Consider the following 16,514-nt stretch of genomic DNA (forward strand, 5'->3'; position numbering starts at 1 on the left):
CAGAAATAGAAAGATTTAACTCTAATACCCTCCCTTAATGGTCAATCTAACTTCAAAACAAACAAAACAATTGCAAAGGAATCCGCTCTATATATTCTGCAATATTGGTCTGTGGTAGCATCGACGGTGGTAGGACGAGTGTCAATACCCTAAACAAGCATCTCAAGGCAACAGTACTCAAACATTATCATCATTCTCTACTTCCAGGTGTTTTGGTTGTCAATTGCATGCCCAAAAGCGCCAATAATCTAGTCATTTTCAGAGGAAGTTGGTCACGTGAGAAGGGGAAAGGCAGATGACACACGAGTTGTAGGAGAAAAGTCACCTAGAGAAAAAAAAAAAATATAGACCTTAGACAAATTTTAGAAAAATATCCCTGCAAACAAATTTTTAAACACACCCAAGCAAAGGATGTCAAAAATCTAGAGTCTAAAATTTCATAAAGAAATTAATAAAATTCAAAACCTATTTCGAAAATAACTCTGAAATTTTCAAAAATGAAATTATTATTTTTGAAAAAAAATAGCTCTAATACCATATTATGGTGAAATAATGAATGTGTTATTAAAGAGAGATCATAAATGATCTATATATACAAAGTATACACAAGAATGTTTCTATAACGAACAAAGAGAAAGAAATAGAAACATTCTGAAGAGAGAAGGAGAACGTTTCCATATTGAACAGAGAGAGAATATGGAAACATAGAAGAAGAGTGACCATTAGAAATAGAAGTACATCTAAGAAAGAGAGAGAAACAGAAATAGAGAGATTTAACTCTAATATTCAATACTACACTTAAGAAAGGAAACAATTCAGATTAGGATAAAAACATATCTTGAAGAAGCAAGATTGTGACTTATAAAGTTCACAAACGTTCTACTATTTTTAGTAAATGATAATTGCTCTAGGGATTTTGCATGTGAGATAGTCTGTCACGTGTTCTAATATACATTGGTACCGCTTTTGGTGCCCCTAGAAAACTTTGTTCTCGATCATATCATGAGCCAATATTTGCTCATTTTACCATTATTCAACTGTTGGTCTAGATCAGCCTACTAAAGATACCCAGGTTGCTCATCCTGGAGATTATCAAGCTATGAATCGCAAAGGAGGCTTCAACTCCAGCACCAGTAGAGAAAATGAAGAATAAAATTTAAAGAAAGAATATGGCAACAGACACCAAGCACAGGAAGATATGGAGAATATGAATTCAATTGACAAGATTCCAAATATTAGAGTAGCTGGTACTAAAAAGAAACTCTAATAACATGCACTTTTGACATGCCCAATTGTTCAACCTGAGCACTTGCAAAATTATCGGGAGCCAAATTTTGAACTGATTAAAAAGTCCATAACTTTTCCACAGTTAAAAATTTTCTGGAATACAAACTAAAACTTAAGAGGTAATAGCATACTATTTAGTCTACTTAAATGTCAGAAAGTCATTATTATGATCACATTGGCCACGTGCCAAAAGTTTGGTGTGAGTGCAAAGTAAAATGATTCAAAGTTTGGCATAAATACCAGCTCAGTTCGGCTCACAAAAAGTGCAAATAATTTCAGAATATATGAACCATAATTACTAAACAAGCATTTAAAATTTACTCAGTCCTTTTTTTCTATTAATTAACTTGTAAACGTTTTTTTGTTTCTTTATTTGTATTAAAAAATATTAGAAAAAAATGTACATCTGCACAGGTGGTCTGAATGAGGTTCGGCCTGACCTGTTAACAATACATGCTTGCATTTTAAGTAACAATTTAAGGTTCTTCCAAGGAAAAACTTAGTAAACAAGTAAGAATCCATCTTACCAAAGTAGCATACAGTGTACTCTTATGTGGAAGTTCTTCGGCGCATTGTATGACAAGCTGAAAATTGAATTCAACCATGGGATTAGTGACCAAAGTAAAAATACCAAAAAAATTCCCCACATTGCAACCATAGTTTAATTGAACGAAGATAGAATTACAAGATCCTCAGAGATACAATATATGTTAGAATATTGATTCTCTCTGATGATTTCTCATCAAAATACACAAACAATATTAACTGGATACATGATATTTGAGCTATTGTTTTGCACCGCAAGATAACTTGCTGAGAGAATCACAAGAAGAAATGAAATCCATTGATGATGCTAAAGATAAACAAACAAATCATTATATTAGAAACAAGCCAACCACCCACGACGCTTTATTTCATTTTCTGGTCTTCAATTAAATTTTATTTTTTTCTGATAATAATAGCCAATTCAGCCATTTCACTTTTTAAATATTAACATGCCTAAGAGCATACACAATCTACCTCATACAGCAAACTTACTTCTATGAACTGTATTAAATATCTTCATAAATTTAAATGATCAAATATTATTAAATTACCTGACCAGTATAGGCCTAGTCACTTTTTGAAAATGGCAGCTGCTATTTCACTTGAGCTCACATCAGATATACTAGAAAGAGCTTGTATACATGTACGAGAAACAGAAGATACAATCCAGCTTACAATTTCATGGTTTGTTTATGATACACAATGTGCAACCTTCGATGAACCTAAAAGTATCATTTTGCATACTTGGTCAAAACACATTATATTTTTGTAACACACTGTTTTCCCTATGCCACAATGGCATAAACCTTTTTCAGTATGGAATTCTCAAAACAAATTTATTCTACTTGCACCTTTTGTAATGCTAAGCTGACCCCTACTAGAGAACCGTCTTTGATAAAAAGACAGTCCCACTTTCTAGTGACATCATAAGCACTCTACCAAAGCTTGCATTTATCAATAAAGTCATCATCCTCATAATTCTCTTGCTACACCTCATGAAAAATAGCTCTAATCATATTCCAAAAACTTGGGCTCTAAAGGAACTTCAAAAATTTTCCAAACATCAAAATGAAAATGCAGATAAATTGGCAAACTTAAAAGGATGCATAAAACTAAATGTTACATCAGTTGAGTGTAGTTTTTCCTTCACTTATAGATCAAAAATTGAGTTGACTGTAGATAGCAAGTTTAAACATGGTAATAAATTACAATCTCATACTAATATTTTATGAATTCCAACTGCAGATAAATGGCCCCAATATTTCTATTAAATGTTTTTTCTGGAACCAAAGTGAAGGTATAGGAGCACTAGACTTCAGCAGGGTTAAGTGGCAGTAACCCTTGTGGACATACAAGGGCAGAGCCCCCCCAGGCCTAAATAATGCCTTTGGGGCCACTTGGACCTTCATGTTCCATACACTTTTCCATAATTTAACGATTTTTAAATATTAACCAGTCATCAATAAACTGATGCAAATTTGTCAAAGGAACCATTGTACGGATGAGAGAAATAAAAAAATAAAATAAAGGCTTCTATTGTTTACTTACAACAACAAGCTAGCGAGTTCTCCGTACAACTCACCAGAACTCCTGTGTTTTGCGGCAAGTTAGTCCCCAAGAATTCGTCTGCATCTTATCAGCCAGCTTTAGCTCATCAGTCAGTAAGTAATTCAACGACTTATTGAACTATGGCTCCAACTAAATGATACAACATAGAGCTGAAGAAATTGGCGCTTTCAACATCCCTCCTACTTTATTTGACTTGTTTAAAACTGATCTCATTTGGAAATATCGAACATACTTGCTTCTTTTCCAAACAAGGAACATTTATATTTCTTAACCACATTTACACTCAGTACAACTGCCTATGATAAGTGTGATAATCTTGAATAGCTTTGGTGAACATCTCAGAACAGTAACACATAGATTTCCTTTGATGCATCAACATGACTCCTGTCGCAACATACCATGAGGCATCCAATTGAATCTCAAAAGGTTTCATTGAGTCCATATGGGGCATTATAGTGTAATCTCGTTTTACATCAAATAATATATAATGTCTAACACTTTCTAACTTTAAGAACAACTTAATAATATTATTATAATTAATATGAAAGATGTCCTTTAACAATAATGTTTTTTAAATACTTAAATTTAAAAAGCATTTTACATACTTGGCATATAATTTAGGTTCCAAGGGACCAATTTCAATATATATACCAAGGAGGTATCTTCATCATTCAAAATTACCTTTTGCACCTACTTTTCATATTTAAGCAGTTTGTTCGATCCAGGGCATCCAAAGACAAAATCTTTGATTTGTTCAAGGTTTGGGAAGGCAAAAACCGTCTTAGATTCCACATTTGTCAAGATCGAAAACTTTTGTTTTTCACTTTGTGTGATTTCATCCAAGAATCACAATAGTGCAGATTTGTGGAGGATTTGATGATATTTTCAATTTGTTATATTGTTGCCTTATCATATTTGATGATTTCTACATTGTCTTTCCGATTTTCGGATGAATTTGAAACATCATGTAGAGCAGGATCTGAGCTTTTCAGTCAACCCTAGCTGAGCACCAAATTGGAGTGTGAAATTCAATCAATCTAGGCAGTAGATCACTCAAAACAGCTGCTGGTTATACTATTTCAATTATCTAACATAAGCTACGAGCGTATTAAAATGATGCCCCACATGTCCAGGTGGATATCAATCAGATTAGGGCATTTTGGATGTGCTTCTGAAATGCCCTGTTCTAGGATTTCTTTCTTTGTTGTTTTAAAAAAAAATCCAAGACTCATAATATAGCTTACATAATTAATTACAAATTTATAAATATGCCACTTGTGAGGCAACTTTCCAAAGGGACCAGGACTCCGAAACCATCTTTATTTTGCAATTTTGCGGACCACCAAATGAGGCACATATGCCAAAGGACAGCCCTTTGAATGAGCGACCATTATACTAAATATTACAATATTACTTTAATACCCTCCCTTAATGGTCATTCTAATAAATACCCTACTTGACATAATCTGCAGGTCATTTGACCATGACTCCTCTTCAGAACATTCGGTGACATGAGCACACTTCTAAGATCCTCTGTGGTTGGACATTACTTTTAACAGCCAAATGCTTTCTACAGAACTTATGTACGTGACCAAGTACAAGCACAGACTGAGTATCCTCTAAAATGATGTTGGGTAACCAAGCCATTATCAGGATATTCTTAGTATGCTAGGTTCTTGCTATATTTAGCTCAGTCTTCTAGAACCTTGGTTAATGATCATTTAGGCTTTCTTTATTAATTGTCTTAATCAGGTCTATTTTTAGATGTCACTTTTTATTTGGACAACTTGCTCTTCAGTTAATGCTATTTTTGGTGTTTGTATATCTCTATTTATTTGTGTCTTGTTAATAAAATTTCATTCTGTTTTTGATAATTTCATGGTATCAGAGCAATAGCCAGTCTGGGTATAACTCCCTTATGGGAGGGTTTATAATTTTCCCTTAAAAATTTAAGGTTTGCTCCCATATGACCTAGTCAAGATTTCTGCAGTTCAGAAGGGCTCTCTGGTTTTTGAAAAGGTTTTACTGTTTTCCCTCAAAAAAGATGTTTTCTGTGCTAATCTGTGTCTCAGATTTTGTCCCGGCTATCTATTTGGTTTTGGTCAATTTTTCTCCTCAAAAATTGTTTCCGGTTTCTGTAATTTGCAAAGTTCGCATGAGACTTTATGTTGGTGTTTCAAGGTTTTTACCCTTTTTTCTTTTAAAAAAAAAATGTTTTGTTCACTTTAAATCATGATATCTAGCACTCTTTTTTGGGGGCATCTTGCTCATCTACAATAGTTTGCAAGGTTTGATGATTTTTCCTCAAAATTGTGGTAGTTGATCTCGGTGTGTGTCTCTAGCTACAGGGAAGGACAATTCTATTATCCAACATGAGGTTGGACGTTTTGTGACTGATTTCCGCTCAGAGGTTTTGCAAATTCTGAGATGATTAATGGCAGGCTCATCTCAAAGGCAGAGTCAGCAGCAGAATTTTGTCTCTTGTTGCAAACCATTCCAAAGAAGGGGCAACCTTCTTTGTTTTTTTTCTACTCTTGGTTAATGGCATTCTGCATATTCAGACAGGGTCCTAGCAATAGCAGTATGTTTTGAAGGATATGTAACTGCAAAACATGTAATGTCTTTTGCAGGGTAATTGATAGAATGACCATTAAGGGAGGGTAATTTTTATGTGAGTTTTATTCCATACATACAAAATCAAATATTTGATGTTTCCAGGTCAAACATCAAACATTCAACCCTCTCTTGAATAAAGTCGTCTCTCATGCTGAACTTGCAATGTAAGATCATGACTCCAAGGTTCTGTTAACTATGGATACTCACTCAGTTGAAATGATGTTGCTATGTTGGTAAACACTTAAGGACTCGCGTTGTTTCTCAAGATTCCACAATGCACTTCTAAGGTTCTGGCTTCACAATGTGCAATGAAAATATTGTTTTAATTTTCAGACTCTTCATTTCTCAACTTAAACTTGATTCCTACTTTTAAATCTTGAATGCAAGGACTTGTGAATAACTTGGGACTCTACTAGATGTAGATTAATCAGCAGCCCCACCCACTAAGTGCAAGCTTTTATTGTATACTTAAATGATGTTCAAACCAATATTTCTCAATTCCAACAAATAGGTGCAAACTAAAGATCCAAATACCAAATGAAGTTAAGTATTATCATTCATCGGCTAACCACACAAGGCACACTTACAATGAGCAAGAAGCTAGTGGCTTGGAATTGTTTGAATCATGCAAGTAAACATCCACAACTACTTGTAATGTTCCATTTCCCCTTCTTTCACAACCCTACTATTGATTATTTACCACAGATGCTAATGGCGGTGAACGTACGCTAGTGTTGATGGTAGAACTTGTTGTACAGTGGCAATATGATACTATTATGAAGGGTCGTATGATATGGGAGTATGACCATACGGTGTTGGTAATGGAGCACAGATGATGCACGGTGAGGGGGACAAGTGAATGCAAGCTTGTGAGGCCATATGATATTACAAGCCTGTAAGGTCGTATGGTATTACAGTGAGCCACAGGATGGGTCGTACAATGTTACTACGAAATGACTGTGTCAATCTAGAGTCGATATGGTCATGTCGTTGTACGAAAGAAGACGTGGGGGTAGTGGAAATGAGTTTGAACAATACAACCATGAACAAGATGAAATCCAAATAATGAAAATTGAACACAAGTATATTCAATTAATATTCATAGATAGATGGTGCTCCGATTTGCCAAATCCAAGCGAAGTGCTACAGGCAACAGGATAGGGTGAGGGTTGAATCCCACCGAAACCGGAAAAACCAAATAGGGAAGGTCTTCCACTTCCGAAATGGCGAACAACAAAGAACTCCAACAAGATTTCGCAATACATAGAAAATAATCCAAAATGCATACCAACTACTACCTACAAGCCGTGCTTAAATACCCGTTGGGGAAACCTTTCCGAGGGTGTATAAAGATAGCCGATGGCAACACTTACCAACGAAAACTAAAATAAAAATACGTCCAAGATATATTAAATCAATCGGAACCAAAAATACAAATATTAACTTGGGCCCCATATTAATTAAATAAAGTAACTAATTAAAAGTCCTTTTATTATATTATTTAAATTTTGGGACCAATTAATTAATTTATTTAATTTAATTATTACATTAAAATTGGGGACATTACAAATCCTCACTGCCCAAAGATTACTTGCCCTCAAGCAATCTATCATCAAACAAAACACCAACAACTCCATGGTCCCAAATCAAACGCACAGGCGAGACAAGTGAAATGACATCAATCCTTTGTAACACCACATTGCCGTCAAACTTTTGTTGCACCACTCCGATATAAATATTGTCTCGTCCAGAGTCGCCAAGATCCCAAACTTGAAATTCATCTGTGCAATCCATCATGATTGTTGCTAGGGAATAGACTTTATAATCAACCAACTGTAAAGATTGCTCCTACAAATAATCCTCAATCGAATCCATATTGCCAGGAGGCTGAACAACTACCTATAGAGCTTGCTTATTCAAAAGGTCCCTAGTAGAACCCAAATTTCCATCAAGTTGATCATCAAGCATTGGTTTAATAATATTTGTGCAAGTACCTTCCTCCAAAATTTCCTTCATCTTGGTCTCAAGTACCAAGCAGATTTTGTCTTTGTGGTAAATGATTTCACCAACCACTTGGTATCTATCATCCTGTACTTGACCATCCAATAGTTGGCACGCAAAAGTATCCTTGGAGTATTCGACTAACAGATGTGCCCTCCAAATTGGCCAAAAAATGAGCCAGTGTTATCCAAGTCAAAGCTCTCCATTCTCCCAACAGGCTGGCAAAATCACTAGCTCTAATACCACTATAATGTTTCGTTTTCCCTTCTTTCACAACCCTACAATTGATTATTTACAAGAGATGCTAATGGAGGTAACCGTAAACTAGTGTTGATGGTAGAAACTATTGTACAGTGGCAATATGATACTGTTATGAAGGGTCGTACAATATGGGAGTATGACTGTACGGTGTTGGTAATGGAGCATGAATGATGTACGGTGAGGACAAGTGAATGCAAGCCTGTGAGGTTGTATTGTATTATAAGACTGTAAGGTCATATGGTATTACAGTGAGTTGTACGAGATGGGCCGTATAGGATGGGTCATACGATGTGGGTCGTACAAGATGGGTCGTACGATGTTACTACGAAATGACTGTGTGCCAATCTAGATTCTGCATGCTCGTGTAGTTGTACGAAAGAAGACGTGGGGGTAGTGGAAGTGAGTTTGAACAATACAACCATGAACAAGATGAAATCCAAATAATGAAAATTGAACACAAGTATATTCAATTAATATTCGCAAATAGATGGTGCTCTGATTTGCCAAATCTGAGCGAAGTGTTACAGGCGACAGAATAGGGTGAGGGTTGAATCCCACCAAAATCGGACAAACCAAAGAGGGAAGGTCTTTCACTTCTGAAATGGCAAACAACAAAGAACTCCAAAAAGAATTCGCAGTACATAGAAAATAATCCAAAATGCATACCAACTACTACCTACAAGCCGTGCTTAAATACCCATCAAGGAAACCTTTCTGAGGGTGTACAAAGATAGCCGACGGCAACACTTACCAACAGAAACTAAAATAAAAATAGGTTCGAGAAATATTAAATCAATCGGAACCACAAATACAACTATTAACTTGGGTCCCATATTAATTACTTGAAGTAACTAATTAAAGGTCCATTTAATATATTATTTAAATTTTGGGACCAATTAATTAATTAATTTAATTTAATTATTACATTAATATTGGGGACATTACACTACTTTCATCCAAGTACACTCCTCTAAGAAAATTTTAACTTAACAAATTGGAATGAAATATATTCTAAGGAAGTGAAAGAACGATGCAATACTCCAAATAATTCACCATGTAAACACAATAATGAATAGCAAAGAAAAATTTGCTACCATATTGGCAACAATTCTTCAACACAACTCTCCTACAAATAACATTAGTGAGCCTTTATATAGGGGCTTCAATTACAATGAATGGCCAAGCTTGGCTTGATATTAAGGGCCAAGATTAATCCGCATAAGCCCTAATTGGGGTTCCAAAACCATAGCTACAAACATTAAATGCTCGCCCAATCACAATTAAGCACAACTACATGGGCCAATAATAAAATTCAAATCCATAACCAAATAAGGTGCAATAACCTATGGACCAATGAGATGAGAGCACTTGTAGGAGAAGCCATCACCTAGCAGACCAATAAGAAAATTACAATGTAGCCAAGGACTAATCACAAAAAAAGCCATGTAGGCCTATCCAACTTAGCACTGAACGAGCCAATTAGAATACAACATTTATTTAATAACCAATGAACAAGTTTAGGACTATGTGGGCTTATGTCACCGCATCACCTTGGGAATTATGTTCCTCATCCTCATTTACTTTTTCACATTCGATGAACTTAGACACAATCTCACCAATAATTTCCATGGAAACACTTGGCATCAATCCAAGCCACTACTCATAGTAATTCACTTCACCGGTATAAGTAGAACAAAACCTCTTCGAGACAATTACATTATATAAATTCATGAACCCAAAAACTTGGTTGTTGTATACCTGGGTGGATTCCCTTCCACAAAGACTATTTATTTCACTTTCCCTAGAAGACCTTTCATAGTTATCCTTTGATTGGCATCCATCTCTAAGTGCAACATGGATCTCACATACCCAAGTATCTCACTCTCTATCTTCAAAATGGTATCCCTTGTGATCAAACAACAAGGCTCTACTTGCCTAAAAGTACATCACACATGTGAGTAACTACTTGATGCCATGCAATGAAGCCAACCTCTTGTGCCTTAACTACTACTCGATCCTTTATCAATGTATGCAATGGTACCACCATAAGCACTTGTAAATGTGAGAGAGTTTCTTCTTGTCCTGATGACTAGTCCACACACTTCCTCAATACTCTTTCGCTTCACTCCTGAAGGGAGAGCATGGTATCATAAGTCTTCAAAAACTTCTTGATGAATATGCTTTCTTCTCCATATACTATTGCCACCCGTCTCTTTGCAACATGACCTACAAATCCAACCCCTTCAATTCCTATCATAGAAGGACTATAATATGGATTAGCTTGTTAAAGTGGAACCCTTATTTTTCTAAGATTCTCCCTCAACCTTATACTTTCTCTTATTTCCCGCCTCCTCCTTTTCTTTCCTCCAACACCGGAATGGCTCTCAAGGCTTCCTCAATATCTTGTTTTTTGGTGGTTTGCCCCAATTCATACTCCTCTGTCATACTTTCTTGGCTCAATCTCTCCCCTTGCCTTTGATATATTTGGGACTATTACTTGTGCAATGTGAGTTCCTGAAAACATCCAACCTAGCATGATAGAACCTCTTAGCTGACATCTTGCTCTTCTCACCATCAACTCTTCTATCTCCTCTATAATGTCAACTGGTTACTCAATTGTAACTTGTTTTGTCATTCGGCTTAGTAACCATGTCGATGTCATAATCTCTGCAAAAGTCCACCCTCAACCTTTTCTTCTTCATGGTTTTGTTCTGAGACTTCTTGATTGACTACTTGATTTATTTCTACCTCATGTGGTTGAACCTCATCATCTTGTGAATGTGCCTCTACATCAATAATCTCATTCCCTTCCTCTTATGTTCTTCATTATGCTAAGGGGACGAGTTTACCTCTTGCTCATCATCATCATCATCCAATGGGACATAACTAAAATGTTTTCTTGTTGTTGACTCATTGACGACAGGAACTGGTGTCCTCTCCTCTATTGCTTGCCTTGGAGTTATCCTTTGTTGGTTGTTTCTATTTCTTTTGTTGCAACTCTTGATCGACAGCTTTCGTCCTTTTCTTCTCATTTGCTTGTAGAAGTCTACTACCACCCCTTTCACTATGTTGACTCTCAAAACCAATGCTTATATCCTACAGCAGTCCAAATGATTCTTCCTTGGGTTCAACCATGTTCTCCATGAGCTCATAAGTCAATGGAAGCCTTATTGCCTGCAATTGAGCTACTTGCCTTTGCAACTAAAACTCAATAAATGTTCTGACATACATCATTAATGCATCCAAGCTCTCTTCACTCTTGTTTGTCCAATCAACATGAGCAACACCCTCCTCATTGCTTTCTCATAGTCAGGGTGATTATCTTCTACTTGATCAGGTATTTGTATCCACTTGCTCACTCTTATCAGCACGATTGGCATCCTAGAGAATGATCTCTCCTTATCTTCATATCATCACTAGCATTAGCCCGCTAATTCTTTGTGTGCTATATGCTTGTACTAGGCTCAATATGCTCTCTTAATCTAATGGAAAAGGTCGAAACGTGCTCCCTCCCTCGGCTACCCTTGCCACTTCAAAGTTATACAACTTTCACTCCCTAAATTGAGTGAAAACAAAACTCTCGGCTTCTGTTTGCACTTTTGGATTCTATCATATGCTACCAGTTGTCTAGCCACCTCCAATAATACTAGCTTATTAGTTGGAAACCTAGAAGCTTATTTCGGCAAACTCTACTCCTCAATATCCAGATGTAAGTAAAACTCAGGAAACCGAATAAACCACAACCCATACTTCTTCACTACTGGACCTGCACAGAAGAGACTACTCATCCCAAAGAGGTTTGTGGAATGCACGGTTAAAGAGAAAGTCTGAATACATGCAGAGGCAGTTGATCCATTTAGTAATCCTCCTAAGTGGATTCCTTTGTAATACCCTCACATCGCGCATGGTGAATACATCATTAGCAATCTTGAAATCATCCCTTTTGTGGAGAAGGAACTAGTGATAGCAGCCATAAGACATGAGTTCTCGCTTCTTATTTCTTACTACCCCAAGGTATACCATAAGCTGGGATACCTACCCATCCATGCCATCATGTAAACTGAGTTGGAAGTCATGTAAAAGGCCTTGGTGTCTATAACCGTTCTCAATTGTTCATCAATATGGTTACCAAACATCCATGCCCAATCAAACATTTCATATCCACTGAGTATCACCTCTATATAATAAAACATCCAAGTCTCAAAGAGTAACCATAACTCTGTTTAACATTAATATTAAGTCCCCCACATCCTCCTTAAAAACAGTCTCTATCAACTTGAAAAGTTGGGCATGAGTTCTCTTAGGTCCTGCCAACAACTCCTTATTAATGAGGCCACCATAATGACTGGTTTTGCTCTCACATTCCTTTAGGGCATCTTTCTTCATCTTTCAAATGTCCACCTTGCCTCCCTAATTGCATCTGCTACAAGAGTAACTGCCACATTTCCTTTTGTTGTAAGAACTTCTCTTGTTGCTAAGTTGTAATTCTTTGCCATTTCTAACACCAATTCAGTCCACTAATGTGTTGGTGGAAAGATAGAGGCCTGTATGATGCCATTTTTTATCATCCTCTTGACCTCCTAGGACTGGAGATCTCCATACAGTCTGTCCCTTGTCATCCTTGTATCGAATGGCCCAAGGTTGGTGTCACCCACCTTTGCCCATGTTGAGGTGAAGCTTGAACCCAGCACCATAGGTCCTGTATCAAATGTGGATTTGGTTGTCCTTCGTGCCTTGGTGTTTTCTGCAGTCCTACCTCCCCTCCCTTTGGGTGTTTGCTCATCTTACATACTGTCATGTGTTGGCATGTCTGTTCGACTTCACTTGAGGTCCTGGATTTGGGATGCTTTCAGCTCTTCTCTCCATCCCTTGTCCTGCAGAAAACAACATGATTAAGATTTTATTTTGTCTTTCAAATGTGAACCTTAAAATCAGAGGTTAGTATGACCAGAGATACTAAAATCAGACCCTCTGACATTTATATCAGATCTAGAAAATAGACTCATTACACTTTCAAATACTTAAAGAACTAATAGTAATTTCTTCTTTCTTCCAAATGTCTGACTAGTTATAGCAATTTGATTTCAGTCCATGTTTGACCCAAAAGACGCAATAATCGAGTCTGATATATAGTTCTAGAAATGGAAAATAAACCTCAATGAATGATGCTAAATCTTATGATGTCAAGCTGGTTTGAAGTTATCTACCTGGGTCTAAAGCATGTAACAAGATTTGTATCGTTAAATACTAGCACTTAACTTGGAACTGAGGTCACATCATGGTGAAATAAGGTTAACATCAGAGCTGCAAATAAGTTAAATTTTCTGTTGAAGGGCCTTCTAAGATCCTAAAATCAGGATTTTGTGCCAATTGCTTTGAAATAAAATCTCCTTGACAATAGCAGCTTGCAGATGGATTCTGAGTGACTGATATATGCACCAGTATAACATTAAATTGCAGATGTAGGCCAAAATGGTGGATGAGATCTCTACTATTCTCAGTTAAGCATAGTAAATTAAACAAATTTTCCTCCAATCTACCCCTGGAAATTTGAATTTTCTACCTTCGCCCTATATTCGCAATGAAAAGATCTTCAAAATGAAGGCTTGTGTGATATCCCCATTATGGTTTCTCCTCCTATAATTGAATGACAAGATTAACTATCTGATATTTCAAAGATTATGCTTTAAAAGACTTCTTATTGGAAAATAGTTGATAGAATCACCTTAAGATCATGATTCTCCAAGTCGAGATAAGGCCTGCGGTGTAATGGACTGGGGGACATCGCGCGAGGTACCGGATAAAGCCTACGGGTACCGGGTAAGGCCTCGATGATGGGACATCTCAGGGTACATCATACAAAGGCGCCTTCTTGAAAATGATGATCGGAGGAAGGTAACAATAATGAGGGAGAACGGTGAGGCCCACTGGTTGGGTAACAGGGCACCCTATTATGGTTCCTCCTCCCATATTTAGGAAATGATGAGACTATAAACACCCTATGAGGAGATTGATTTATATATAATGTGTACTAATGATTTTTTTTTGGTTGCAGGTTCACAATTAAAGAAATGCATAATGTGTGTCTTATGTGTTTGCATCGTGTTTGCTCTGTGTCTTCATCTGTCTGCATCGTGTCCACTTCGTGTTTTCATGATCTGTCTACATCGTGTATGCTTCATGTTTTCATTCAATGTATATTTCATAAATCTTTTTGGTATTTTAAATGCAAGTATGTTTTATGTCTATGACAAAGCTTGCATATGAATGATTTGCTTGAGGACAAGCAAATTCGAGAGGGGATGGCTGTGATATCCCCATTTCAGTATATAAATTAATTATACATAAGGAGTATACTATTAATAATCGATAATTTATATAGAATAAATTATAATTATTATAAGTTACAAATATAACTCGTTATATATTATATAATTATAAATATTAATTATATATATATATATAACTATATGAATATTATTATCTATCTATACATAATTAGATATTTAATTGTCATGCTATAAATAATATATACACCTATATTAACTATTTTATGTATTATAGTGTATGACAATTATATCTATACTAAATAAAAGATTCATATATATTATACAATCATATATAATCAATATAATATATAATAAATAATCATATATTATTTAATTAATATTAACATATTATTAATATATAATATGATTATATTTAAGTAATATTAACACATTGTTAATATATAATATATAATCATATATAATTAATATATACAATAAGTCACGACCCTTTGAAATACTGAGTATAAATATATCTTCAAACATTAAGGAATGAAGATGGAAAATATTATCAAAAATTACAGTACTCACGAAGAAACTATTGAATGTCCTGAAATAGGACATTACAGCTTACTGTCCTGCTTACATAGTAAATGTCTAGTTAAGGGGGCAATCCTCAATGCAATTAAACTTTTAAATGCTTGCAATTTTCATTAAATGGAGATTGCATTGAGTTTTGAGTCTAGAAGGCTTAGCATTCAATTCATTTCCCTTTGAAATTTGAATTTCAAGCCTTTGCATTGGATAGAACCTAACAAAGAATTTTAAATTTAACACTTTGATTCATAAAGTTCAAGGTAATACTCCAATAGCAAGGGCTTGCAACAACTTTTGTGCCTGGATCTGCATGTATTGAATTCAATTATCTCTTTAAGGGCATCAAATTTTGACCCCATTTTGCATTAAAATAATCCTTACGAGGCCACATATTTTGTAAATTAGGCCTGCCAATAGATTCCAGCCTACAAGCTGGGAATTCAGACCATGTTTAGTCGGGTGTGCATTTGAATATTGGGCCCAAATGGTCCAGACATCTTATCACAGGCCTCCTTGACCAAATCAGATTGAATTGGGATCTTGTATAGGCCCAGTCCAATTCATTCCCCAAGGCCACATGCTACATATTCAGGGCCTGGTTAATCCCTCAAGGCCACACGCTAGCCTTTGGGCTCATTTTATTAAGCTTCATGCCCATATCTGGGCCCAATTTGTGCTAAATCAGTACACAAATTTGGTTTATTTAAGTCCTGATTTTGAATTTCAATGATACACACCGTGTTATAGGGCAGGATCCAATTAAATTTGAATCTGATCAAATGTTTTTATTGCCTGATTTAAATTACTGGGTTCACACGTTGCAACTTAAAGCCTCCAGCTTGAACTTTGAGCCCAGATCAATGAATTTTAGGGCTCATGCTGCATTAAGTAGCTCTGATTTGGCTCGTTGAAGCTACATGTTAATCATGGGGTTTTTTTCATCGATTCTTGCACCCAGATCTGGGCCCAATTTGTCTTGAATTACCCATAGGGTGCGCCACAATTCAAATATCAAACATATATTAATGCTCTCAGCCCACACGCCACAATACATGACAGGGTTTGAGTAGATTTAGCACCCAGATCTGACCCTAACTTGGGCCCATATGGTGTCACACATCTTGTATATTGGCTTTCTCAAACCCCAATGCAAGTCGTCAGTTAAAAGATCAGTTTCAGGGCCATTTTATCCACATGTTTCATCAATCACAGGGTCTGGTTTAGCCAGTTGAGCCGATAAGCCAGAATTTAAGAAACATCCATCTCAAGTTTTGAGCTTTAACTAATAAGCTTTTAAGGTCCCAAACTGTAATTGTATTCGCTGCCTCTTACATCTGGGCTCTTTAAGGTCTTGACGTGGACTTTGGAAGC

At 36.1% G+C, this 16,514-nt stretch overlaps 1 protein-coding gene across 3 annotated transcripts in view; it reads right to left on the minus strand.

Annotated features, from left to right (window-relative positions):
• ABH1 (ARM repeat superfamily protein) overlaps positions 1 to 16,514 on the minus strand; it is a 200,801-nt gene that overhangs the window by 164,356 nt on the left and 19,931 nt on the right. For all 3 annotated transcript variants that reach the window (XM_089801895.1, XM_089801893.1, XM_089801894.1), the window contains exon 4: positions 1,815 to 1,871. In XM_089801895.1, coding sequence (XP_089658021.1) covers positions 1,815 to 1,871 — 57 coding nt within the window. The remainder of the gene's footprint in view (positions 1 to 1,814; positions 1,872 to 16,514) is intronic.

The sequence above is a fragment of the Cupressus sempervirens genome, chromosome 9 (genome assembly GCF_028749045.1).
Source record: "Cupressus sempervirens isolate cs-2001-9-10 chromosome 9, ASM2874904v1, whole genome shotgun sequence".
NCBI lineage: Eukaryota > Viridiplantae > Streptophyta > Pinopsida > Cupressales > Cupressaceae > Cupressus > Cupressus sempervirens.